The sequence below is a fragment of the Electrophorus electricus genome, chromosome 17 (genome assembly GCF_013358815.1).
Source record: "Electrophorus electricus isolate fEleEle1 chromosome 17, fEleEle1.pri, whole genome shotgun sequence".
Lineage (NCBI taxonomy): Eukaryota > Metazoa > Chordata > Actinopteri > Gymnotiformes > Gymnotidae > Electrophorus > Electrophorus electricus.
Window position 1 is genome coordinate 11,278,321 of NC_049551.1, and position 20,516 is coordinate 11,298,836.

At 39.0% G+C, this 20,516-nt stretch overlaps 1 protein-coding gene across 1 annotated transcript; it reads left to right on the plus strand.

The window, feature by feature from the left end:
• The first annotated feature begins 6,269 nt into the window (after positions 1 to 6,269).
• hsdl2 (hydroxysteroid dehydrogenase like 2) lies at positions 6,270 to 12,498 on the plus strand. Its single transcript, XM_027008621.2, has 11 exons — positions 6,270 to 6,359; positions 8,110 to 8,273; positions 8,970 to 9,068; positions 9,181 to 9,295; positions 9,698 to 9,801; positions 9,889 to 9,987; positions 10,104 to 10,298; positions 10,531 to 10,602; positions 10,801 to 10,938; positions 11,037 to 11,165; positions 11,584 to 12,498. The coding sequence occupies exons 1-11, from the start codon at positions 6,343 to 6,345 to the stop codon at positions 11,697 to 11,699; spliced, it is 1,248 nt and encodes a 415-aa protein (XP_026864422.2). The 5' UTR covers positions 6,270 to 6,342; the 3' UTR covers positions 11,700 to 12,498.
• Positions 12,499 to 20,516: the final 8,018 nt, after the last annotated feature.

Sequence of the window (20,516 nt, forward strand, 5' to 3'; positions counted from 1 at the left end):
ACGTAAAGTTGCCAAAATAAATTAATTCAATAATCATTAGTTATAATCTTCTTAATAATTTAGTACACTGCTCTGATAATATAATAATATTTGCTATAATACTGTACTACCTCATTACATTACTGAGAATATATTAGATTTTCAAGTTGATACTATATTGCAGTATTGGGCATTTATTACATTTTCAGATAACAAATATCTAAATCTTATCACAGGAAGCTTTATCACACGCTTATCTCTGTCTATGAATCAAATTTTCGACACAACAGTGATACTTCTAATCAACAGAAATGATTGGCAAAGTATAAATTCTGGGCTGCATCACACAGCGTTTCCGGAATTGTTAGTGGAGGCGGAGTAATGGAAAGAATAGTCATTGTTCTTTATTAATATGTATATAAACAGATTTTCAGAATAAATTGCAATAATTATGTTCCAGTTGGATTTTCATTTAATATAACAAATTGGCCACTAGATGGCTCTCCAGTGCAGCTAAACTGACATTTTTGGTTCCATGATACTTTCAATTACCACTAAGTTTTGGCTGTGTATGAAATAGCCTACTACATATCACTCATGTCGTGATTGGGCCCTAAATCAGTATGCTGTATGCCATATGCAACCAAAATAAATTTTTACACTACAGAAATATACCAGGTTGATGTGCTACTTCAACCAAATACTCCAGTACTTGACCAGAGCTATCTTCATGGTGTACTGCATCCTGTCATGCAACGATAACAGAATGTCTTTTACAAGTGGGCCCTCATATGTTCATGTGACCTTGTAGTATAGTTTGCATTTGTTGCATACTGGATACTATACTGCATACTACTACAGGGACAAGTATACGGTATATATTGAGTGTATATGCAGTATACATGGTGTAGGACGCTATTTCGGAGATAGCCTTTATCAAACAAATTAGTGCAAACCGTTGGGAGGCTTTTTTGTAATCATGTGATAGATAAGGGTATGATACTGTGATGTGGAGCAATCACCAGGTAGACGCATCCGCTGAGCAAGATTTATTAGGGGCTAATCCAAAATCAGAGTCATTAGAACGGTCCAGGCTCAAATTACCAACAAGGAGAGTAATGGGATACATAACAGGGAACCAAACAATGAAGATAAAAAAATCAAGCAGGATACATCAGAACAATAACACCAGTAGCTACACAAACACATGCAGTGATATGAACAAGTAACAAACACAAGCAATTGCATACATGGCATGGATTCACAATGAAAAGCAAACTAGGACAGAAAACACAGGGTATATATATATACAAATACTAATAAGAACTAACAAGGAACAGGATACAAATGAGACAGTGAAATCCAAAACAAGGAACGGAGAAAATAAAACACTGACATGAGACAGGGAAACTGTGGAGACAGAGATGCTAGCAAGGGGCCAAATCATGACAGATACAAAATGCATATAATCAAAATTTACTCGAATGCAGAAAAGATAACTGGCAGTCGCTAGAGAAGATTCTTTGCACAACCGAAGCTGCTGCTTTCACGACTTCATGTCCTGGTCTACTCAGCTCTCTTAGGGCCATCATAAAGAAAACAGTGATTGTCTTCATGAAGACAATGAAAACAAATGAAATGTATCTTGTTCCTGAGGTAGTACGTCATTGCAGCAGGCTGTGTAAAGGAGTGTAAGACAAAATCAGGCTTACTGTATAAGGGAGTATAAGACAACATCAGTATTACTGTGTAAGGGAGTGTAAGACAACATCAATTTTACTGTGTAAGGAAGAGTAACACAAAATCAGTCTTACCGTGCTTAACTTTACAACTGACTTCTCTCCCAGGACTGTTATTGATGATGTCAAAGACATTGGATGAAGTGAAGATGGCAAAGGTCATGAAGTGGTTGTTACCATGGAGACATGGCAGACCATTAGAATGTCTGGAACATGTTGTTCTCTCACCTGTTCGTTTCACCTTCTCTTTGCTGTAATACATTTGTAATGAAACTGTTATCATATATGTGTTTTTGTGTATTAATTGCATTAATGATATTCATAACTCTTTAGAGATGCTATTACATTTATGGTTATTAGACTGATAGCAGTTTATCTGCAGCAATAATGCAACACAAACAAACAGACAGGCCAGTGTCGCAGCCACAGGGGACACGGGAGAATTAGGGGAGCCACAGGGTGTGGTTACAGGAGTCTATGGGGAGCCACAGGGTGTGGTTACAGGAGTCTATGGGGAGCCACAGGGTGTGGTTACAGGAGTCTATGGGGAGCCACAGGGTGTGGTTACAGGAGTCTATGGGGAGCCACAGGGTGTGGCTACAGGAGTCTATGGGGAGCCACAGGGTGTGGCTACAGGAGTCTATGGGGAGCCACAGGGTGTGGCTACAGGAGTCTATGGGGAGCCACAGGGTGTGGCTACAGGAGTCTATGGGGAGCCACAGGGTGTGGCTACAGGAGTCTATGGGGAGCCACAGGGTGTGGCTACAGGAGTCTCTGTGGAGCCACAGGGTGTGGCTACAGGAGTCTATGGGGAGCCACAGGGTGTGGCTACAGGAGTCTCTGTGGAGCCACAGGGTGTGGCTACAGGAGTCTATGGGGAGCCACAGGGTGTGGCTACAGGAGTCTCTGTGGAGCCACGGGACGTGGCCACTGGAGTCACTGGAGTGCCATGGGGTGAAGCCACAAGAACAAGTTGGGTGGCTGGCAGGTCCAGAGGTGCAGCTGCTGCTGGGGGCAGGTCTGGCAGGTCTAATGCACTCGACGCAGACTGAGTGTCCCCAAGAAAACTGGACGTGGCCTAAGTAACATGTTCCACACCTGTGTTAGGAACTGGCGGGGCGGCTTCTTCCATTTCAGGGTCTGGAGGCTGGATGAGCATAGAAACCCTCTCGGACCCACAGCCCTCCACACACGCATAATCAGATAGACCTGGTGGCCATTGAGAGCTTGGCACCTGAGTACATAGCCCTTAAGTTAAGGATCTTAACTTTGGTTTGTGATACTGTATTTAACAGATGATGAAAGGGGTTCAGAAGTAGGTCCTTGATTGATTTCTTGGCCTTAACCTTTGCAGTCTTCACACACATGGGTTTCATCATGAGCTGAGCAGATATGGACCAATGACGCACCACTCTTTTTCCTGGCAGAACAAAAAGCATCTTCTTAGGTAATCCTGAATGTTACACTTGTTAAAATCCTGCGTGACTGCATGTATCACGGCCCAGATAAAATCAGTTTCACACTTTTGTGGTTGCAGCCAAATCCTAAATCCACTGAAAAAATCTCTGCCCAGACAAGCTAACCTGTCTTCATCAGCACATGCAATTTTCTTGCTGTGCACAAGCATTAGTGTATATTCACCAAGTTGTGACTTTAAGATTTCACTGTCTGGATTTTTATAGTGTCTCTGATGGCATTCCCCATGAGAATGGCAAATATTTCCTATCACCTTAACCCTTATGACAATTTTGCTTTGGTTCTTCTATGGCCTTTTAGTTAACATAAGTTGATAAGAAGTACAGATACTGAATTTGCACACTGCTTTTCCTTGCCAATATGGGCTTTTTTGTGAAAGAGGTTTTCGAACTCTATTATACTTAAAGGTCAATACACAAAATGTATTCACCCCTGAAATTTTACTCGCCATGAAATCTTACTGTCCATTAGAGCCTCATATCGATTGCCTCCTTCTGGCTTTATTGCCTACAATTCTGTTTGAGACAAGGCAGTCCTAAAGTGTGAGGAACAGGCTGGTGCACCACTTGGTATCTAATTTATATTTTCTTCATTGCCATCATCATCGTCGTGATCATCGTCATCATCACCGTTATCATTTTCAGCAAGTTCAGCTTTTTCATCTGACTGAAATAATCGTTTGTTTTTCCTTCTTTTCATCATGTGGACATTTTGTCCTCTATGCTTTTATGGTGTACACATTTTGTGTGAAACCAGTCTTTGCAGTCATCACACTGCGCATATGGCAAACACAAAAAACTGGCTCCAAGTCGTCAGATGTAATTGCTTTTTCAGCGTCATTGGAAGAACTTTCCACACGATCAGCTTTTTTTTTAACTGCGCTCTGGATTCTAAACGACGTCTGTGCTCGTGCCAAATCTTATAGTCATTTTCTGATCCGCAACTTGTTGTTCAAAATGTCAGTAGCTATTCTACCCCATACAGTATATGGATTCCTGTAGCCTTCATGATCCCAGAACTCTGAGATTTCTTTGAAACTGACTTAAAATTGTGTCCTCACTTTCGTTTTGGTTTTTCGCAAAGTTTCCACAGCATGACAAGGTGAAAAAAAAAAGATACTTGAATAGTTCAGGTACCACCATCAATGTTCATGATCCGTTTGAGCTCAAACACAAACTCTCCAATGCAGTTTTTCCTATTAGTTCTAATATAAAACATTCCAGTATCCGGCGAATAAGATACAATATAAAATGCGAACAGAACCGTTTTTCATCCGCTATCAGTTTTCAGTACGCTATCTGGTTAAACGTAATGGACCTCTCCTTTTCGTCCTAGTCCACGAGGTGCCACGTGGTTTTATATTTTTGTTTAGTTCCGTCAGCTTGCCACCATGTGCTTTGTGTTTCCGCCCTGTTCCCCTCGTTGCCACGCCCCGTTGTGAGCGTCCTCGGCTTCGCCTGCGTCTGGTCACGCCCCGTAATTAATGCGCGCATTTAGCCTGTTCCTCTGTCCTGGCTCTGCTTTGTTGGTTCCCGCCTGTATGTTTGTACTGACTATTATGGTCCACGCTTGTGCCTATTTGTGAGATTAAGTGCTAGTCAGTGTTCGCTAAGTGTTTGTTCGACGAGTTCTGGGTGCGCTTATTTAATAGCCGTTTAATCCGTGCGCGACTCGCACTTCCATCCAGCCTCACTTAAGTCAAATGAAAAAATGGGTTGTATGGTCACGAGTCCCGAGGAGAACGTGGCAGACATAGATAGCACCTTCTTAATATAATTGTCATGTTCTCTCAAATATTGAAATGTAAAAATTGCAAGGGACGACTTCACTTATTTCAAAGACATTTCACAGGGTAGATTGCTCAAGTTGTACTCAGTCATAATTGTAAGTCGCTTTAGATAAAAGCGATTTATAAAAATATATATATATATATATATATATATATATATATAGATAGATAGATAGATAGATAGATAGATAGATAGATAGATAGAGATGGATAGCTTCAACATGTCATCAGTACACACTTATTGTAAGTAAAATTTTGGTTTTAAAACTAATTTTTAAATATCTGAAACCAAGATGACAGTGGCTGTAATGCAAATTACACAAATCACCGTGGGCCAGACAAAAAACAGGTCTGTCTAGCCCAACATGAATAAGGCCACCAGTATGGCTCTGAAATTTGCCTTTTGATTCAATTTATCTGTGGGCACCATTGCTCAGTTGTGCCATGTTGCCAGTTAGATTTCAGGTATAAAATGATCCTGGGCCAGGCTAAAATCAGGTTTTTCTTACAATATATTAGGCCTTCATTACAGGGTATTAGGCTTTCAGTATGCATCTTATGTCTAGCATAACATTCCAAAAAGACAGCATTTAGTGTCTACGTTCAATAACACGACGGATATATGTTGGAGTTGAATTTAGAACTCAGATTGTCTCCGTTGTTTGCCCAAACAATACTGCCCTCTACTGGTACATAACGATAACAGTAAGTGTAAGTAATACACAACACATCTGAAATTTCCCCTTTGTATTCCTTTACCTGAGTGCAGATTGTATCATGTTGGCAGTTGTGATGTAGATCACCATGGGCCAGACTAAAATCAAATTCTCCTCATACAAAGAGACTTGTTCCCTCTTGAAAATATCCTGTGTCTGGCCTGTGGTTATTTAAACTCTCAAACCTTCTTCTTCCGATTAATTTAATCCCTGAATGTATCATGTTCTCTGTTAGTTTTGACGTATAAAATCACCAAGAGCCAGACTAAAAATATTTTTGCTTATAGTAGAAATGTAGCCTAAAACAATGTGCATATAGAAATGATATTATACGCTTATGATTAATTAATTGATATTGATATATCTTACAAAATATTTTAATTAGATTTCACTCAAATGTTTACATTCACAATATCAGCATGAATTTATAACAAATTTATGATCACATCTTTATTTAGTTCATCAGTTTCTGTAAAACATAAAGTGCGCAGTAAATGTCAATCGTGAACACTCCCTTCATGAATAAGGAACGAAAACCAGCTGGCGAATAAGTAACCGAACGAACCGGAAGCGGCGGAGAAGTAACCAGCGTCAGCGTCGTGTGAACATCGGAGGGTAGAGTGAAAAATAACTATAGTGGACAATGCTGCAAAACACGGGGTGAGCTGGTTTTAGGTGGCTAACTAGCTAGTTAGCATAGCTATTCGTGAATTCCTGAATGCAAATTTGTTTAGCTATCTCGCTAACATTAGAATGTAATGCTTATAAGCTGTTAGTTGGTTAGTATGTGTTAAACGACTCAGGTATTTCGCATACATCACGGAATATCAATTCACCTCGAGCTTTTCTTAAGTTATTCAATCAAAGCTAAACCAAACTAGCCAACTAGCTTAGCTAGCATTAAAAATGCATGCAAGGAGAAACACGCCATTCATGAAGCCTTCCTAACGCACCATGATTGCCAACCTACCTGTTTACAACTAGTTTCGCAATATATGAGAGTATACGTAATAGTTTAATATAAGCTAATAAATATTTGTCTTATGAATTCCACCAAAACCATTCATTTCGATATTTGAGTAATCTTACGTCTACTGTGTATATTATGCGGTTTGTGTATGTGGGAACACGCGAGCCAATGATTTATTATACGGAGGGGTCAAACTCCGCCCCGTAAATATTTTCTAAAAGTTTTAAAAGTGTGATTACAACTTGGTCTAATGTATTGTTTTCTGCTCTACACTATATCTGTTGTGTACATGTTAATGGGTTTTGTTTTGGGAAGGGATAGAGTAATTCTAATTCGTCGCTCCGATTTTACTTTCGACCTTCCTCCGTTAGCTCATAGTATTAACTCGGCTCCACTTTAGGAAGAACAAAGCCTGTCGCTGTAGCCAGCGTGGAGATGTGGGTCTCTGCACAGAGTAGCCGGTGTGTCGAAAGCTTAGTGGGCGGATCAATGTGTGTGTGTGTCGAAACGTGGGGGGTGTTGAAAGTAGGCTGACCACGCAAATAACTTCCTATGTGATTTCTGGAAATGTCCCCTCTGAGGTCATCCTCACAGAAGGACCATCGAGGATCCAGTCTTCTGCCAAGTGTTAGTAAGCAGCTAAAGAGCATCTTACCCAAAGCAAGTTCTTGCAAGTACATGTTTAATGCAGCAAGTCGCGATTCCTTCTTGACTGCAGCTAGAATACTACTATTTAGTTAGTCATCTGATCTCCCCTTGACTGTATTGCCAGCATGCTAGTTTTCCCAGTTAGATGGTGCATATTGGGCCCGAGCTTGAAGGAGGAAAAAAAACAACAACTTTTATTTATATATATATATATATATATATATATATATATATATATATATATATATATATATATATATATATATATATAATGCTTTATAAAGCAGCTAAAAATGTAAAGCATACCTATTAAAAACTAAATACTTTCGAGACGTGCAAATAAAATAATTTAAATGTCCTTCAGAATTTATAATTACTGGTCTGCACATTTTATATCAGCGTTTTAATTAGGCCACGTTGGTTTAACTAACTAACACACACGCAAACTGTATAATACACACAGGTAGGATACAGATGTAAAATTATAGAAATATTGAAAGGAATTGTTTTGGTGAAATTCATAAGACAAATATAAGTTTAAATGAACCTGTTACATATAACATACCTAAATAAACAGCGCAGCTGCACCGAGGCTTTTTAATACTTTTAATTTTTAATGCTACCTGCGATTTTAATGCTCTCCGGTGATACTGTCCTGTTCTCCCATCTTGAAAATATATTTTAATATGAATATAATTCAACTTTACAACTCCTGTCTGAGTTATTTCATCAAGTTTTATCTTGCCTAGAGTATCGCTCGTTGTGTGCTTTTATCCACCTGTATGCCTTCAGAAAGCTGTCCGGACGCACCCTGTTCATAACGGGTGCAAGTAGAGGCATCGGTAAAGCCATCGCTCTCAAAGCTGCCAGGGACGGTGCCAATGTGGTCATAGCGGCCAAAACCGCCGAAGCGCACCCCAAACTGCCTGGCACTATCTACACAGCCGCTGAAGAAAGTAAGTCTCGAAAGAATTGCACGATGAGGAATTTGTGTTGACTTGGTTCTGAGATTATCGGTGCATCCCGATTGCCTACTACACACCAATACTATAACGGATGCTACTGATCGTCATAGTAGGGGTTGGCAGCTTACACAAAACGTTAAGATGTCACTTTGTTTCGTGCTAAAAGGAAATGATGACGCATTGCTATGCCAGCATACGTCATTGTAAGCTGTGACGTGATTTAGACGTTGGTATTCTACCTCGATTATAAATATTCACCTAAATTTAGCTGCCGTCAGTTAGGTAGCTCACTAGCTAATTAGCATGCTTACAAAGGGCAAACACAGCTAGGTGGCTACGGCGCGTTTTAAAGAGTTTTCTTACTAAACTAGTAGCCATTTATTATACGTATGTCATTTATTTTACTTAAGTAAACAAATAAATCTTAAGTTGTCACATTTAAACATCCGTTCTGCTGCCACATCGTTGCTAAACTTGTGTCATTGTCTGACGTTTTTTTCCCAGACGTGAGTAGCTCCGCTCTTTCCATTTTAAATTATATTATTGGACTATAGTGTCCACCCAAACCATACTCAAAAAACAAACAAACGGCTGGTTCAACATTTGCATAGTGGATTTTTTGGTTTACTCAATTTTGACATTTTTAATTATACAAGTTTTAACAAGAGAACGCCTTGTATCTGGCAGTCGAAGCGGCGGGCGGAAAGGCCTTACCGTGCATCGTTGATGTTCGGGATGAAAAGCAGGTCAATGTTGCCGTAGAAAACGCGGTGCATAAATTTGGAGGTGAGTGAGACAAGTCTAGTCGGACAAGGATGGTGTCGGTATGCAAAATGGGGAACTAAGGGCCAGGTGTCTTGTGACTTGTGTATTGTGACTTGCATCTTGGTAACCACAGGGATCGACATCTTGGTGAATAATGCTAGTGCAATCAACCTGACGGGGACCCTAGAAACACCCATGAAGAAAGTGGATCTTATGTTGGGTATCAATCTCAGAGGAACATATATGACGTGAGTCAAAATAAAATGTATTTTTGTTGTGTGCATACATTTTATAAATTTTTTGCTGTCTTTTTAAATTTGTATTGTTCACAATCATTGCGTCTTCCTAGTTCACCATTCTGCTAGAGTACCCCTGGAAAACTTCTAGTTACGTTAAAAAGCATTATGTGCAATGTTCGGATCCAGACAGCAGAATGTTAATGTGTACATTGTAGAATGCTTTATAAATGCAACCTACAGTACACGCTTTCCCCTCTGTTTTTAACACAAAATGGTGAAATATTTAGTGTGTTAAAGAATTTGGTGTTTAATGTCTTTCACTGTTATATGATGATTTTTAAAAATAAATAAATTCAGGTTGTATTTGTTTCCACCAAATACTTTCTAATTGTTATTCTTATCATGAATTAGGTCCAAGCTTTGTATCCCACACCTACTGAAGAGTAAAAATCCACACATCCTCAACCTCAGTCCACCACTTAACCTTAATCCTGTCTGGTTTAAGAATCACACAGGTAAGAAAATGGATATCTGAAACCATTCTATTGGATTGGCCATTACAGTATGAGCTCTGTATTTAAATTTGGTTCCTGTGTGCACAGCATACACAATGGCAAAATATGGCATGTCTATGTGTGTCCTTGGAATGGCTGAAGAATTCCAGGGATCCGTTGCTGTTAACGCCTTATGGCCCAAGACAGGTGAGTTTTGATTGGTGGTGGTGGTGGTGTTCAATTGTTTTTAGTTTTTCCAATGTTCATAGTTCCATACCCTGTGACACTGCTCTGAATCTGCTCTTCTTGCCTGTTTGCTAAAGCTATTCAGACGGCGGCTATGGATATGCTCGGTGGGCCAGGAATAGCAAAACAGTGCCGGAAAGTTGAAATAATGGCAGATGCTGCTTATGCTGTACTTAGCAAACCCGTCAGCTATACAGGACAGTTTGTCATTGATGAGGACATTCTCAGGAAGGAAGGCATTAAAGACTTTGATGTATATGCAGTCAAGCCAGGTAAGTTGTTTTAAAATTTGAACCGATACCTTTACTTTGTCATTTTTGCTAAAGAATTTAAAATGGTTCACCTTTTAAATGTAGAAAGATGTGTAAAATTTTCAGATAGCATCAAAACTAAGTGTTCTTTTCCATTGTTTGTTTTGTCTGAGTTGTTTTAAAAGTTAACAACAACAGGAAACAAAGGGTACCGTGGGTCATTTAAGTTTACAGTGGTATTTTCCACGTTCAGGTCATCCTTTGCTTCCGGACTTCTTTCTGGATGAAGAACCACAGAAGGTTCAGAAGCTGATGGAGGATCAAGGTCAGTAACTGATATTCCTTATGCTTATTTTTGGCATGAATAAAACATTGTAAACCTTATTTAAGGTGTGAAGGAAATTAGGTATTTTGTCATTTAAATTTTGAGTGGTGTATTTTGAGTGGTGTTTGGGTGATTTGGATTGCCTTTTATTTTACTTTATTCATGGCTTTTGTTTGTTTGTTTATTTTGACTGTACAGGTGCTACTCCTGCTTTCAAGGCTGTTGATGAAGCAGCTGTCAGTGTACGCATCGCCGACATATTTAATGTGTTCAAGAGACGCATCACCACCGAGCTGGTCAAAAGCACGCAGGGAGTCTACAAGTTCGAGCTGTCAGGTGCATCTCAGCTGCCCATATCCTTCACCTCCCTCATTCAGTCCCTGTCTAATGCCACCAACTGAAGCTGAAACCTGTGCCGTGCGGGGTGTTTCCAGGGAAGGATCCAGGAGTGTGGTATGTCGACCTGAAGAACGAGGGTGGCAGCGCAGGCAGTGGTGAACCCCCGAACAACGCTGATGTGGTCATGAGCATGGACAGTGACAACTTTGTCAAGATGTTCACAGGTGAGAGATAGCAAGAGGAACTGCTGTTTGCCAGTTCTCATATTGTCATGCAAATGAAAGCCGTTCTATATGGATTATTACATTTATTGTACTTAAGCTTAACTGTCTTTACATCCTGATGGCTATCACTAAAATAGTTAGGAAGGCAGAGGAGTCTGCTCAGCTACAGGCCATATAAAGGTCTACCAAGCACTTGGTAGGGTCATGAGACTGAATTTCTGTCCAAGCCTGGCAGAAATGAGCAAAAACTGCAATTGATTCTAGGAACCTTAAACAATATACTGAGTATGTCCTCCTGAAAACCAGATTAATGAATGGTAGGTTTAAATGTTTTCATAGGATAAATAAATGCAAATTGTTACAAAGTAATGGATAATTGAAGCAATAACATGACCACTGATGTTGGAAATGTCACCAGGGAATCTAATGCCCACCATGGCCTATATGTCTGGGAAGTTGAAGATCGAAGGAGATCTGTCCCTGGCCATCAAACTGGAGAAGCTAATGGCCTTGATGAACAAGTCCAAGTTGTAACCAGAGATGCTGTAGTGCTTTAAACAGTATGCACCATTACGTTTATTAAAATTAGATTTTTTTAAATTTACGTTTATTAAATCATCAAGAAGGGTCTAGCTACAGACGTCACATGAGGCTGTGGATTCAAGGACGTAGTGTGATCCATTTTGAAAACAAATTACTTTATCAAGTATGGATGTTTTAATAAATGTTCTTTCACTAACTAACTACAGCCTGTTGTTTTACTAATTTAAAGTAGCTAAAACAATTAGTGCCTTATAAGGACTACATTAAATTTGAAATTACGTTCAAACGTAAAAACCATTTATCTCTGCTGCCAAGAATGGACGGACAAACCCACGTCCATTAGTGGTTTTAACCCACTAAGTGAAGGTGAAGAATATCGAGTAAGTATAGGGGAAGATGAAAATAAACACATAGAAACAAAGAAAACGATTTTATGCAATGTAGGGAAACCACATATTAACAGAAAGGGCTAAGAGAAACAAGGAAAAAACCCACAGAAAGGTGTAAGTGGAATACTAATTACCTCAAGAAGCTGGACAGCTATGTTGTAACTAACTGTGTGAGTCTTAGAAACTAATCCTGCTTGGTAACATTACTATATAATGTAATACCATACATCATTTTACGCACAAATGATCGGCCTTTATGTTTCATGTTTATGTCTTTAGGTTAGAATGAATATATTTGTTAGCATCACATAGTGTTATACAGTTTTTCCACAAATTGATTTTGGTAGTGGATATGAAGTGTTTTTCCACATTCTATAAAATAAAAGCAATCATATAAAGTGCTAGTGTGGTTATTTTTGAATGCCTTCATAAATAAATAAATGCAAGTCTAAATAAAGCGTATTTGTCTTTTAATGTAAAAAGTTTGCATGAAAAGGTCCTGCAGAAAGGGGTGGAGAAGATGGTGTGTGCCAATAAAGGTGGTCTGCAGAGACTGTGCAACTCAGTGGCTGTAAGATTTACAGTCTCCTGGGCATCACCAGGCACACACAAGAGGAAGGCCATCAAAGGAAGTCCAACAGACAAAGTCCATCCGTAGCTGTGGACCAAAGAGGTGTATGCTACTAGGGCACAACCTGGAGACTGATCATTCAGTGATCACTCCCTTCAAACCTGAAATACCCAGTGACCCCAAGTAACATCACTGATGATGTTTCCAAGTGCACTAGATGTATTAAACTAATGAACATATTTGGGATCTTAATCAAATTTAAATCATTATTAGGTGTCCAAGCACCAAAGGTGCAGGAACCCTATTGGAATTAGTCTTTTTCTGCCTTTAAATGCGTCACGCAGACTAAACCATAAATCCTACAGGATTGGTCAATAGGTAGTAGTCCCTACCACTACTCAGGTCCAAGATGTCAGTTTGGACTACAGATTGGACCACAGGTGGCGCTACAGTGCACTCAAACACATTTCAGTCCATAAATCTTACACCGTATGTCATAAAGACAAAATTATTTTTTTCCCAGTCATTACTAGTCTTCCAGTCTACAAAAAGCCTCAAGAACCCATAAACTCTGCCCACTTAGATTTTGAGATAATTTGCTTAATGTACAAAATAACACTTTTTTTGAGCGCGAATTTTTAAGGATTTTCACCAAACCTATACAAATTTAAAAACCTATACAGGATTTTCACCAAACCTATACAAATCTGGTATACAGGTATTCACAAGAGTCTGAAGTTTAGCAATTATCGAAAAAAATCTGGAGATTTCTACATACCAATCAATTCAAGAGGTGGAGAGTCCACTGCAAAAACTGCACATAAACAGCTCCAGTGAACGCTTCAATGCAATGACAACTTTAGAGACATGTACCCCATGCGCGTATGGTACACCTGCTTTACTAGGGGGCGCTATAACAGGCAAGTAACTGTCACAATCCCAGATTGTCCAATTCATGTGAAACTTGGTACAATATATGCATGTATGGAACAAGACTATAACTTGGATATTATATCTCCAAAATGGCGGATGTCATCGACCAATCAGCTTTCAGTACACATCTCACAGGCTTCTCATTTGTCTTACTTGAATGGTATGGTCATGTACAAACACACAAACTGACTTCTTATGAATCTATTTGATTCAGTTACTGGAATGTAATACCCCATTACTAATTACAAGGCTTGCACTACTTGTGATAAGATGCATTAAACAACAGAGAAGCATAGTATATTTCTTAGTATTTAAAACCTTCAGCAATACTTCAGAAAGCAACTAGCTTTTCACATTAAGTGCAAAGTGATAAAGAAGAAATTTTAACACCTTTAATTTTGGTGCGGGTACATCCAAATAGCTGCAAATGGAGCTTAGTAGTGTCCATACCAGCATGGTGAGCATTGTCCTTAAAAGCAAAGTAGTCCAGAAGACTAAGAACTTAAAGCAGTTAAAACAATTGGTTAGCACTTGTTAATTATTAACAATGATTAGATCTGAACTGTTAAGAGATGTCAAACATCTACACTATCGTTCACTAAATCCAGTCACAACTGAAGTTCACTGTCATGGTTGGTCCCTTCTAGCGACCCTGTCTCATGTTGCTGTTTACTTTCTCCATTCCTGCTCCTTGTTTTAGTTTTCGCTGTCTGTGTCTTGATTATTGTTTATTCATTCATGTATTTAAACCCTTTCTTGTTCCCTGTGTCTTGACTGTTCATTGTAAATAGGTTCATTTAAGCCGCTGAATGTATGTCTAGCCTCTGGTAATCGTAGCCTCCGTATATGTGAATAGAACCTTGTATGTTATTCCTAGTTGCTCGTGTTTCCAAGCTTCTCTGTATAGCCTGCATCCCCTATTCGCCTTCGTGTGCTTTTGTTTAGTCTATCATGTATTCTCAAACTCTCCATATTGGTAAAGTGACTCTGGATTTGCCCCTAATAAATCTCCGCACATGCGTCCGCATCCTTACCGCTCACCATTACGTTTACATGCTTGTGGCGTATAGTAACAGTAATTGCTATCTTTACGCTATTTGTGTAAGTTGTGCCAATCCTGCTACAAGCTCTTGATGGACATCACTGCAAATGAGTACAATATCTTTAAATGTGCAAGCAACTCATTCATATGACCATTATCAACCGACATACAGCACCATATTCATGGCAGCTTCTTATAAAAAGGGACAAAACCAGATTGCCATGCAACCATGGTAGTAGGCGTTTGGCCTCCAGGTGCTTCACATCAGATCTGAATTAGTGGCAGGATGTAAGAAGAAAGCCTAGATAAAAGGTAGAAAGAAATGCACCAATCCTGCATTAAACACCTCCGTAGAACTGTAAACGCAGCCTCCGTCGGAAAACAAAGGCACGTATCAGAGCTATTATGCAGTGAGAAGTCTTACGACTGAAAAAACATCAAAAGGCTAAACGAATGTCAAAATCTTTATTTTATTTTGTGGTTTAATGCCATAGCAAGTAGTATATGGATGTATATGGTAGTATATGGTTTAATGTATCAGGCATATTCAGACTGACACCAGAAAAAGTCAAGCAGTATTCCATGGAAACGGCACATTCAGCCTAAGCAAAGGGATATAATCATTTTTACATGTCATATACTATAGTATATATATATAGTATAAACAAAAAAGGAAAAATAAACCAAAATAATATCAATAAAGTATAGGGAAATAATAACAATTTTGTATACAAAGACATAATCTTTTATTTTTTGAATGTACAATGGTATTATGAAACTACTTTTCAAAGGAATAGTTTTCAACATAACACCAAAGAACTGCCAGCTTTGTCATACTCTCAACATATCACTTTGTTTTCTGAACGTCACAAATCGTGAATCTAAAAATTACCATTACATTGTAATACCCGATTGCACTACTACTTCATATACAAAAATCCCCCCAAAAACATTAAATCAATCGCATATTTCAACACACCTTGTCCTTCTGAACAATATATGGAAGGAATAATCTGGACTCTAAAGTGTTCCTTTCCATCTTATCTGAATGACTACATAAGTTCAGACACTCTCACACACAACTATGACACTGTCATGGAAACCACCAGCCCTGCAGTGTCTGAAGAGTGGCCTTCACAGGTACAGAGAACAAAAAGGGACTATTGAGACTGACGGCACTATGTTCCACAGCAATGAAACTACATTCTAAAGCTTCTACATCAAAAAGATGTTTGCGACGGAGCTCAGACTAAAATACCTGAGAGATTGTCATAAGACAGAGGATCAAAAATGACCGCTGGTGCTCTCTTTTCTCATTGATGTTTTAGATGGCAATTCACCCATAATGATGCCTGGAAACAGTGTGCAATGTGCGAGATCCAGCACCTCCTGTATGGCCTGTGGCCATCCTAACAGAAGGTGCTCTGTGGCCATGTAGCACCAGCCATCAGTGCTACACATTTTCCTGACTGTTCTATATGAGCAGCACATTATGTTGGGCATAAGCCAACAAACAAACAAAAATATAAGAACACATACTTGATACATCCACCTCCATCATACACGCTAACAGCGTAACAGTGCTCTGACCAACTCATCAAAATTATTAAATCTTTACGAATTACTTATTCAATGATATTGTGACTACGTCTTTTTTTCTACAATTCTAAAAAGTATCATACTTACCAGGAGTTAATCCTTGAGCTATCAGTCAAATGAAATCAAATCAAATTTACTGCTGTAACGCTTTTTACAACAGATGTTGTCATAAAGCAGCTTTACAAATGTCCATGTCCAAGCCCCCTGTGAGCAAGCCAAGGGCGACAGTGGCAAGAAAAAGGCATCCTTGAGTTTGAGAAAGGCGCTATATAAACGCAAATAATAATAATAATAATAATAATAATAATAGTCCAACTTTCAAGAGGTCCTAGTCTTGTCCCGAGGTGTGTCAGAGACCCATCCCAAAAGAGAACATCCATTAAGGGCAACGGAGAAGTAGTAGGCTAGGGTGGTGGTGTGGTGGGCTACAGGAAGGGACATCAGGGGGTGATGGGAGTATCCATGACAGCTGAGACGGGATGAGGCAAAGTAGCATCACAACATCAAGGGTAGGGATACCTCAGCAGAAACAGAGATTAGATTATGCATGTCCAGTTACGAGGGTGTGTAAATTAGGGAACTACAATGTGCAATGATGGACTCCAGCAGATCTAGCTATGGCAGCACAGCTAAAAGGAAAGAGCCAGAAGGAAACACGGGCATGAGGGCACCCTGGAACATCAGCACTCCGCCATCCTCAGTCAACAAACTTGATTGACAAAACAGAGGTGAAGTGACAGCACCATAACATTCCAGTTTACCATAACTCTCGATGCCCATGGACCCCCAGATCTACACCTTAGCCTAGGATGGAAAGTACTTAATAAAATGCCTGATTGTATAGATAGGTTTTCAGCCTAGCCATAAATATTGAGTCTGAATCTCAAACATTTACAGGAAGAATATTCCATAGTGTGGGAGCTTTATAGGAAAAGGCTCTGCGCCCTGTGGTAGATATTCTTGATACTAGTAAAGACCCTGCATCTTTTGATCTAAACAGAGGTGGTGGATTGTAATGCCCTAGGAGTCCTCTAAGATACTGTGGGGCAAGACCATTTAGTGCTTTGTAGGTTATTAGAAGTATTTTATAATCAATACGACATTTTACGGGGAGCCAATGTAAAGTAGCAAAGATAAGAGTGATGTGATCAAACTTTCTAGTTCAAGTAAGAACTCTGGATGCTGCATTTTGAACTAGCTGGGACTAGCTGGAGCCAGATAGTAAGGCATTACAGTAGTCCAGTCTTGAAGTAATAAATGCATGAACTTTTCTGCATCATGTGAGGAGAGTATGTTCCTAATATTTGAAATGTTCCTAAGGTGGAGAAAGGTGGACCTAGAAATATTATTTACATGAGCTTCGAATGAGAGTCTGGGATCCATAATAGCTCCAAGATCTTTAACTGTTAGAGAAGATGTGATTAGGAGACTATTGAGGTTCATAGGGGAATAAGAGCATGAGGACCTAGCTGTATCTGAGCCTAATAGAAGGACCTCTGTTTTGTCAAGATTAAGTGAGAGAAAGTTCCTCAACAACCAGTGTCTGACGTCTTTTATGCATTCCTCAATAATACTAAGCTGGTAAATATCCTCTGGTTTACCTGAGCAAGACGCCCTTTCAATAGTGTAGATGTGTGAAAGTGGAGGGATAAATAGTCCATCCATTTAAACTAAAGGTAAACATGAAATGTGAAAAATGGAAAAAATGGTTCTGTCCTTAAAATGTAATTGTATTTGATATTCTGTGCTTCGTTTGAACAGTGCTGGACAGTAATAACATATTTATATAGCTGGATGTGTCAGTCATGACACAAGAGAGTGGACTGCAAAAAAGGTTTTGAGGTTGATGCTCAGAACACTCATTAATGTTATTAAATGGTACTCATTATATATGGGATAGAGTGTGATACTAATGCCAGAGGTTATGACAGTTGAAAGAATTTTAGATATATGGTGGCAAGTAAAACATACACTGAGAGATAACAAAGTGGCAAAGATCACACACAGGAACAAGGTTTAGTCAAGGCTGGACACCCCCATGTCCAAATGAGAGGAACCACAGAGAGTGGTGGAGGAGAGAGGAGAGAGAAAACAATGAAAAACAACAAAGACAAGACAGGCACACTGATAAACCCACACACCACGAGTCAAACACACAAACCATGCCTAGTTAAAATACATGGGTTATAAATTGTATCATATATGAGATTATATCAAGGAATTTGGGTATAAATGGTGTGTGTCAGAAAAATGTATGTTTTATGACTTATACACAGGCAATATTCACAAGGACTCACTATTTTTGAATTTTTTAATTTTTATTTTAATGAATGGATGCCAATACAGCTCAAAGGCTTTCATTTGATGTTTAACTGATACCTTTAAGTTTTCTAGTGCTGCACATTCTGATAAAATATTTACCAATTGTGCAATACTTGTATTATCTGGCGATGGCCAGCGGCACAAATAAAGGTTGTGTGTCATGGTGGATGGTTAACTGAGGATCAGTCACCCTTGTGCACAGAGAGGGGCTTACTGCCGGTACTCTTAAAACAAGATGATATGTGCTCAGTGGCTGCTTTCCAGAGAGACAGTAGGGAGCTGTCCAGAATGCCTAGAGATAATTTAAAATCTATTCTGTTTCTTGTGCAGCAAGTGCAAATGTCCATCAGTCCCATACCAAGGAATGACAGATCAGATATTGTATCTGCCTGATATTCTGTTCTATTCCTAACCAAGAATCGATATATTGCATATGGTGAATCTGTTTGGTGAGTTTCTTAGTACATATAAAAATAGGTGCTTCTGTCCTCTTTTAGATTTGTGTTTCTGTAATCTGGCTATTTAAATTCTAGGTTTCTTATTTCTCCAATAATATTTTGCAATTAGTAGTGATGTTATGCCATTGGTGGTGACTAGAGTTGTATGATGTTTGTCTACAGCTGGATTTTTTTTTTTTTAAGTAGCAAATAGAAAGCTCGAATTTACTTTGTCAAATGCCTTTTCTGTATCTAGTGACATGAATGCTGTATCCCAGTTATTGTTACTATACCTATTCAAATGAACAATCTATGTATGTTATTTGACGTCTCTCTTTAATAAAACATTTTTTGGCCAGGATGGATTATATATGGAGTCACAAAAAGGAAGAAAGAAAGACAAAATAAAGGCTTTTGAAGGATAACAGATAAGTGCCCGCAAGCTGGAGAAGTGGCTTCAGCAGGAGTAACATTCATTTCAGTCCCAAAAAAAGGCGAAATTCTAGGAACAGCAAAAAATACGGCACTGCTCTCAAACTCTCAGTCCTCTGGCAGAAGGCCCGAATGTGAGGAAAAAGATATTTACACCCACTGAAAGGGAAGAGAGACAATAAAGTTTTTATATAGATAGCCAAGACTCCCTTAGAGAATCTTTTTTATATTTTATGCTCTGCTATAAATTTAAATACCATTGTGATCCCACTATCAACGTGTTAAGATTTTCTTATTATATTTTTAAAGTCAATTTTAGAGTCCCCAAAAAATCAAACATCTAGCTATATTCCTTTTCGGTGTTCACACATTCAGATTCAATCATTTAATCTTCAGATGTTCAAAAAGCTATAGGCCCATTTAGCTCATTTCAATGATGAGATTCGATTGATCGAATTCAGTTCGCAGAAGTCACCCGGTAAAAATAGGGCACTGGTTGGGCACAGGTTGAGCAAAGGTTGAGCGAGTGCTGAAACGGGACTGGTAAACTCGCTGGTCACGTTTTTTCTGGTTTACATGAGGATCATTATTATTCTGTATAATAAGAGACTCTGTGTGAAATGAACTTCATTTAAAAAAGAATACACAGCGATACATAAGAGGACATGACGTGCGGTTATGCATTACGTAAGAGGACATGACGGGAAGTAATGGGTTCTTTAAAAGTCCCCACATAAAAAGGGGATAAAACGATTCCATTTTATTTTGGAGAAACAGCTGTCCTTTACAAGGAAAGTGTGTAAACCAACACAAAGGACTACTTACTTGGTAGTGCTTGACATTGTAGAAAACGTAACAAGTCTCTATATGTAAGCTAACATTCTCGCGTGTGAAGGTAATTATTTTATTTTACCTCTAACAACAGAGGTCTTTGTTTTATATTGGCACTAAGCTAGCTAGGGTTTTATGTCTAGCTCAATAACTATTTAATATTAGCTGCCTTGCTAGCCACCTAGCTATCGTTTAGTTAGCTAACGTTATTTATATGCACATAACCCAATGTCCCTGTAGCGAATGAAGGTA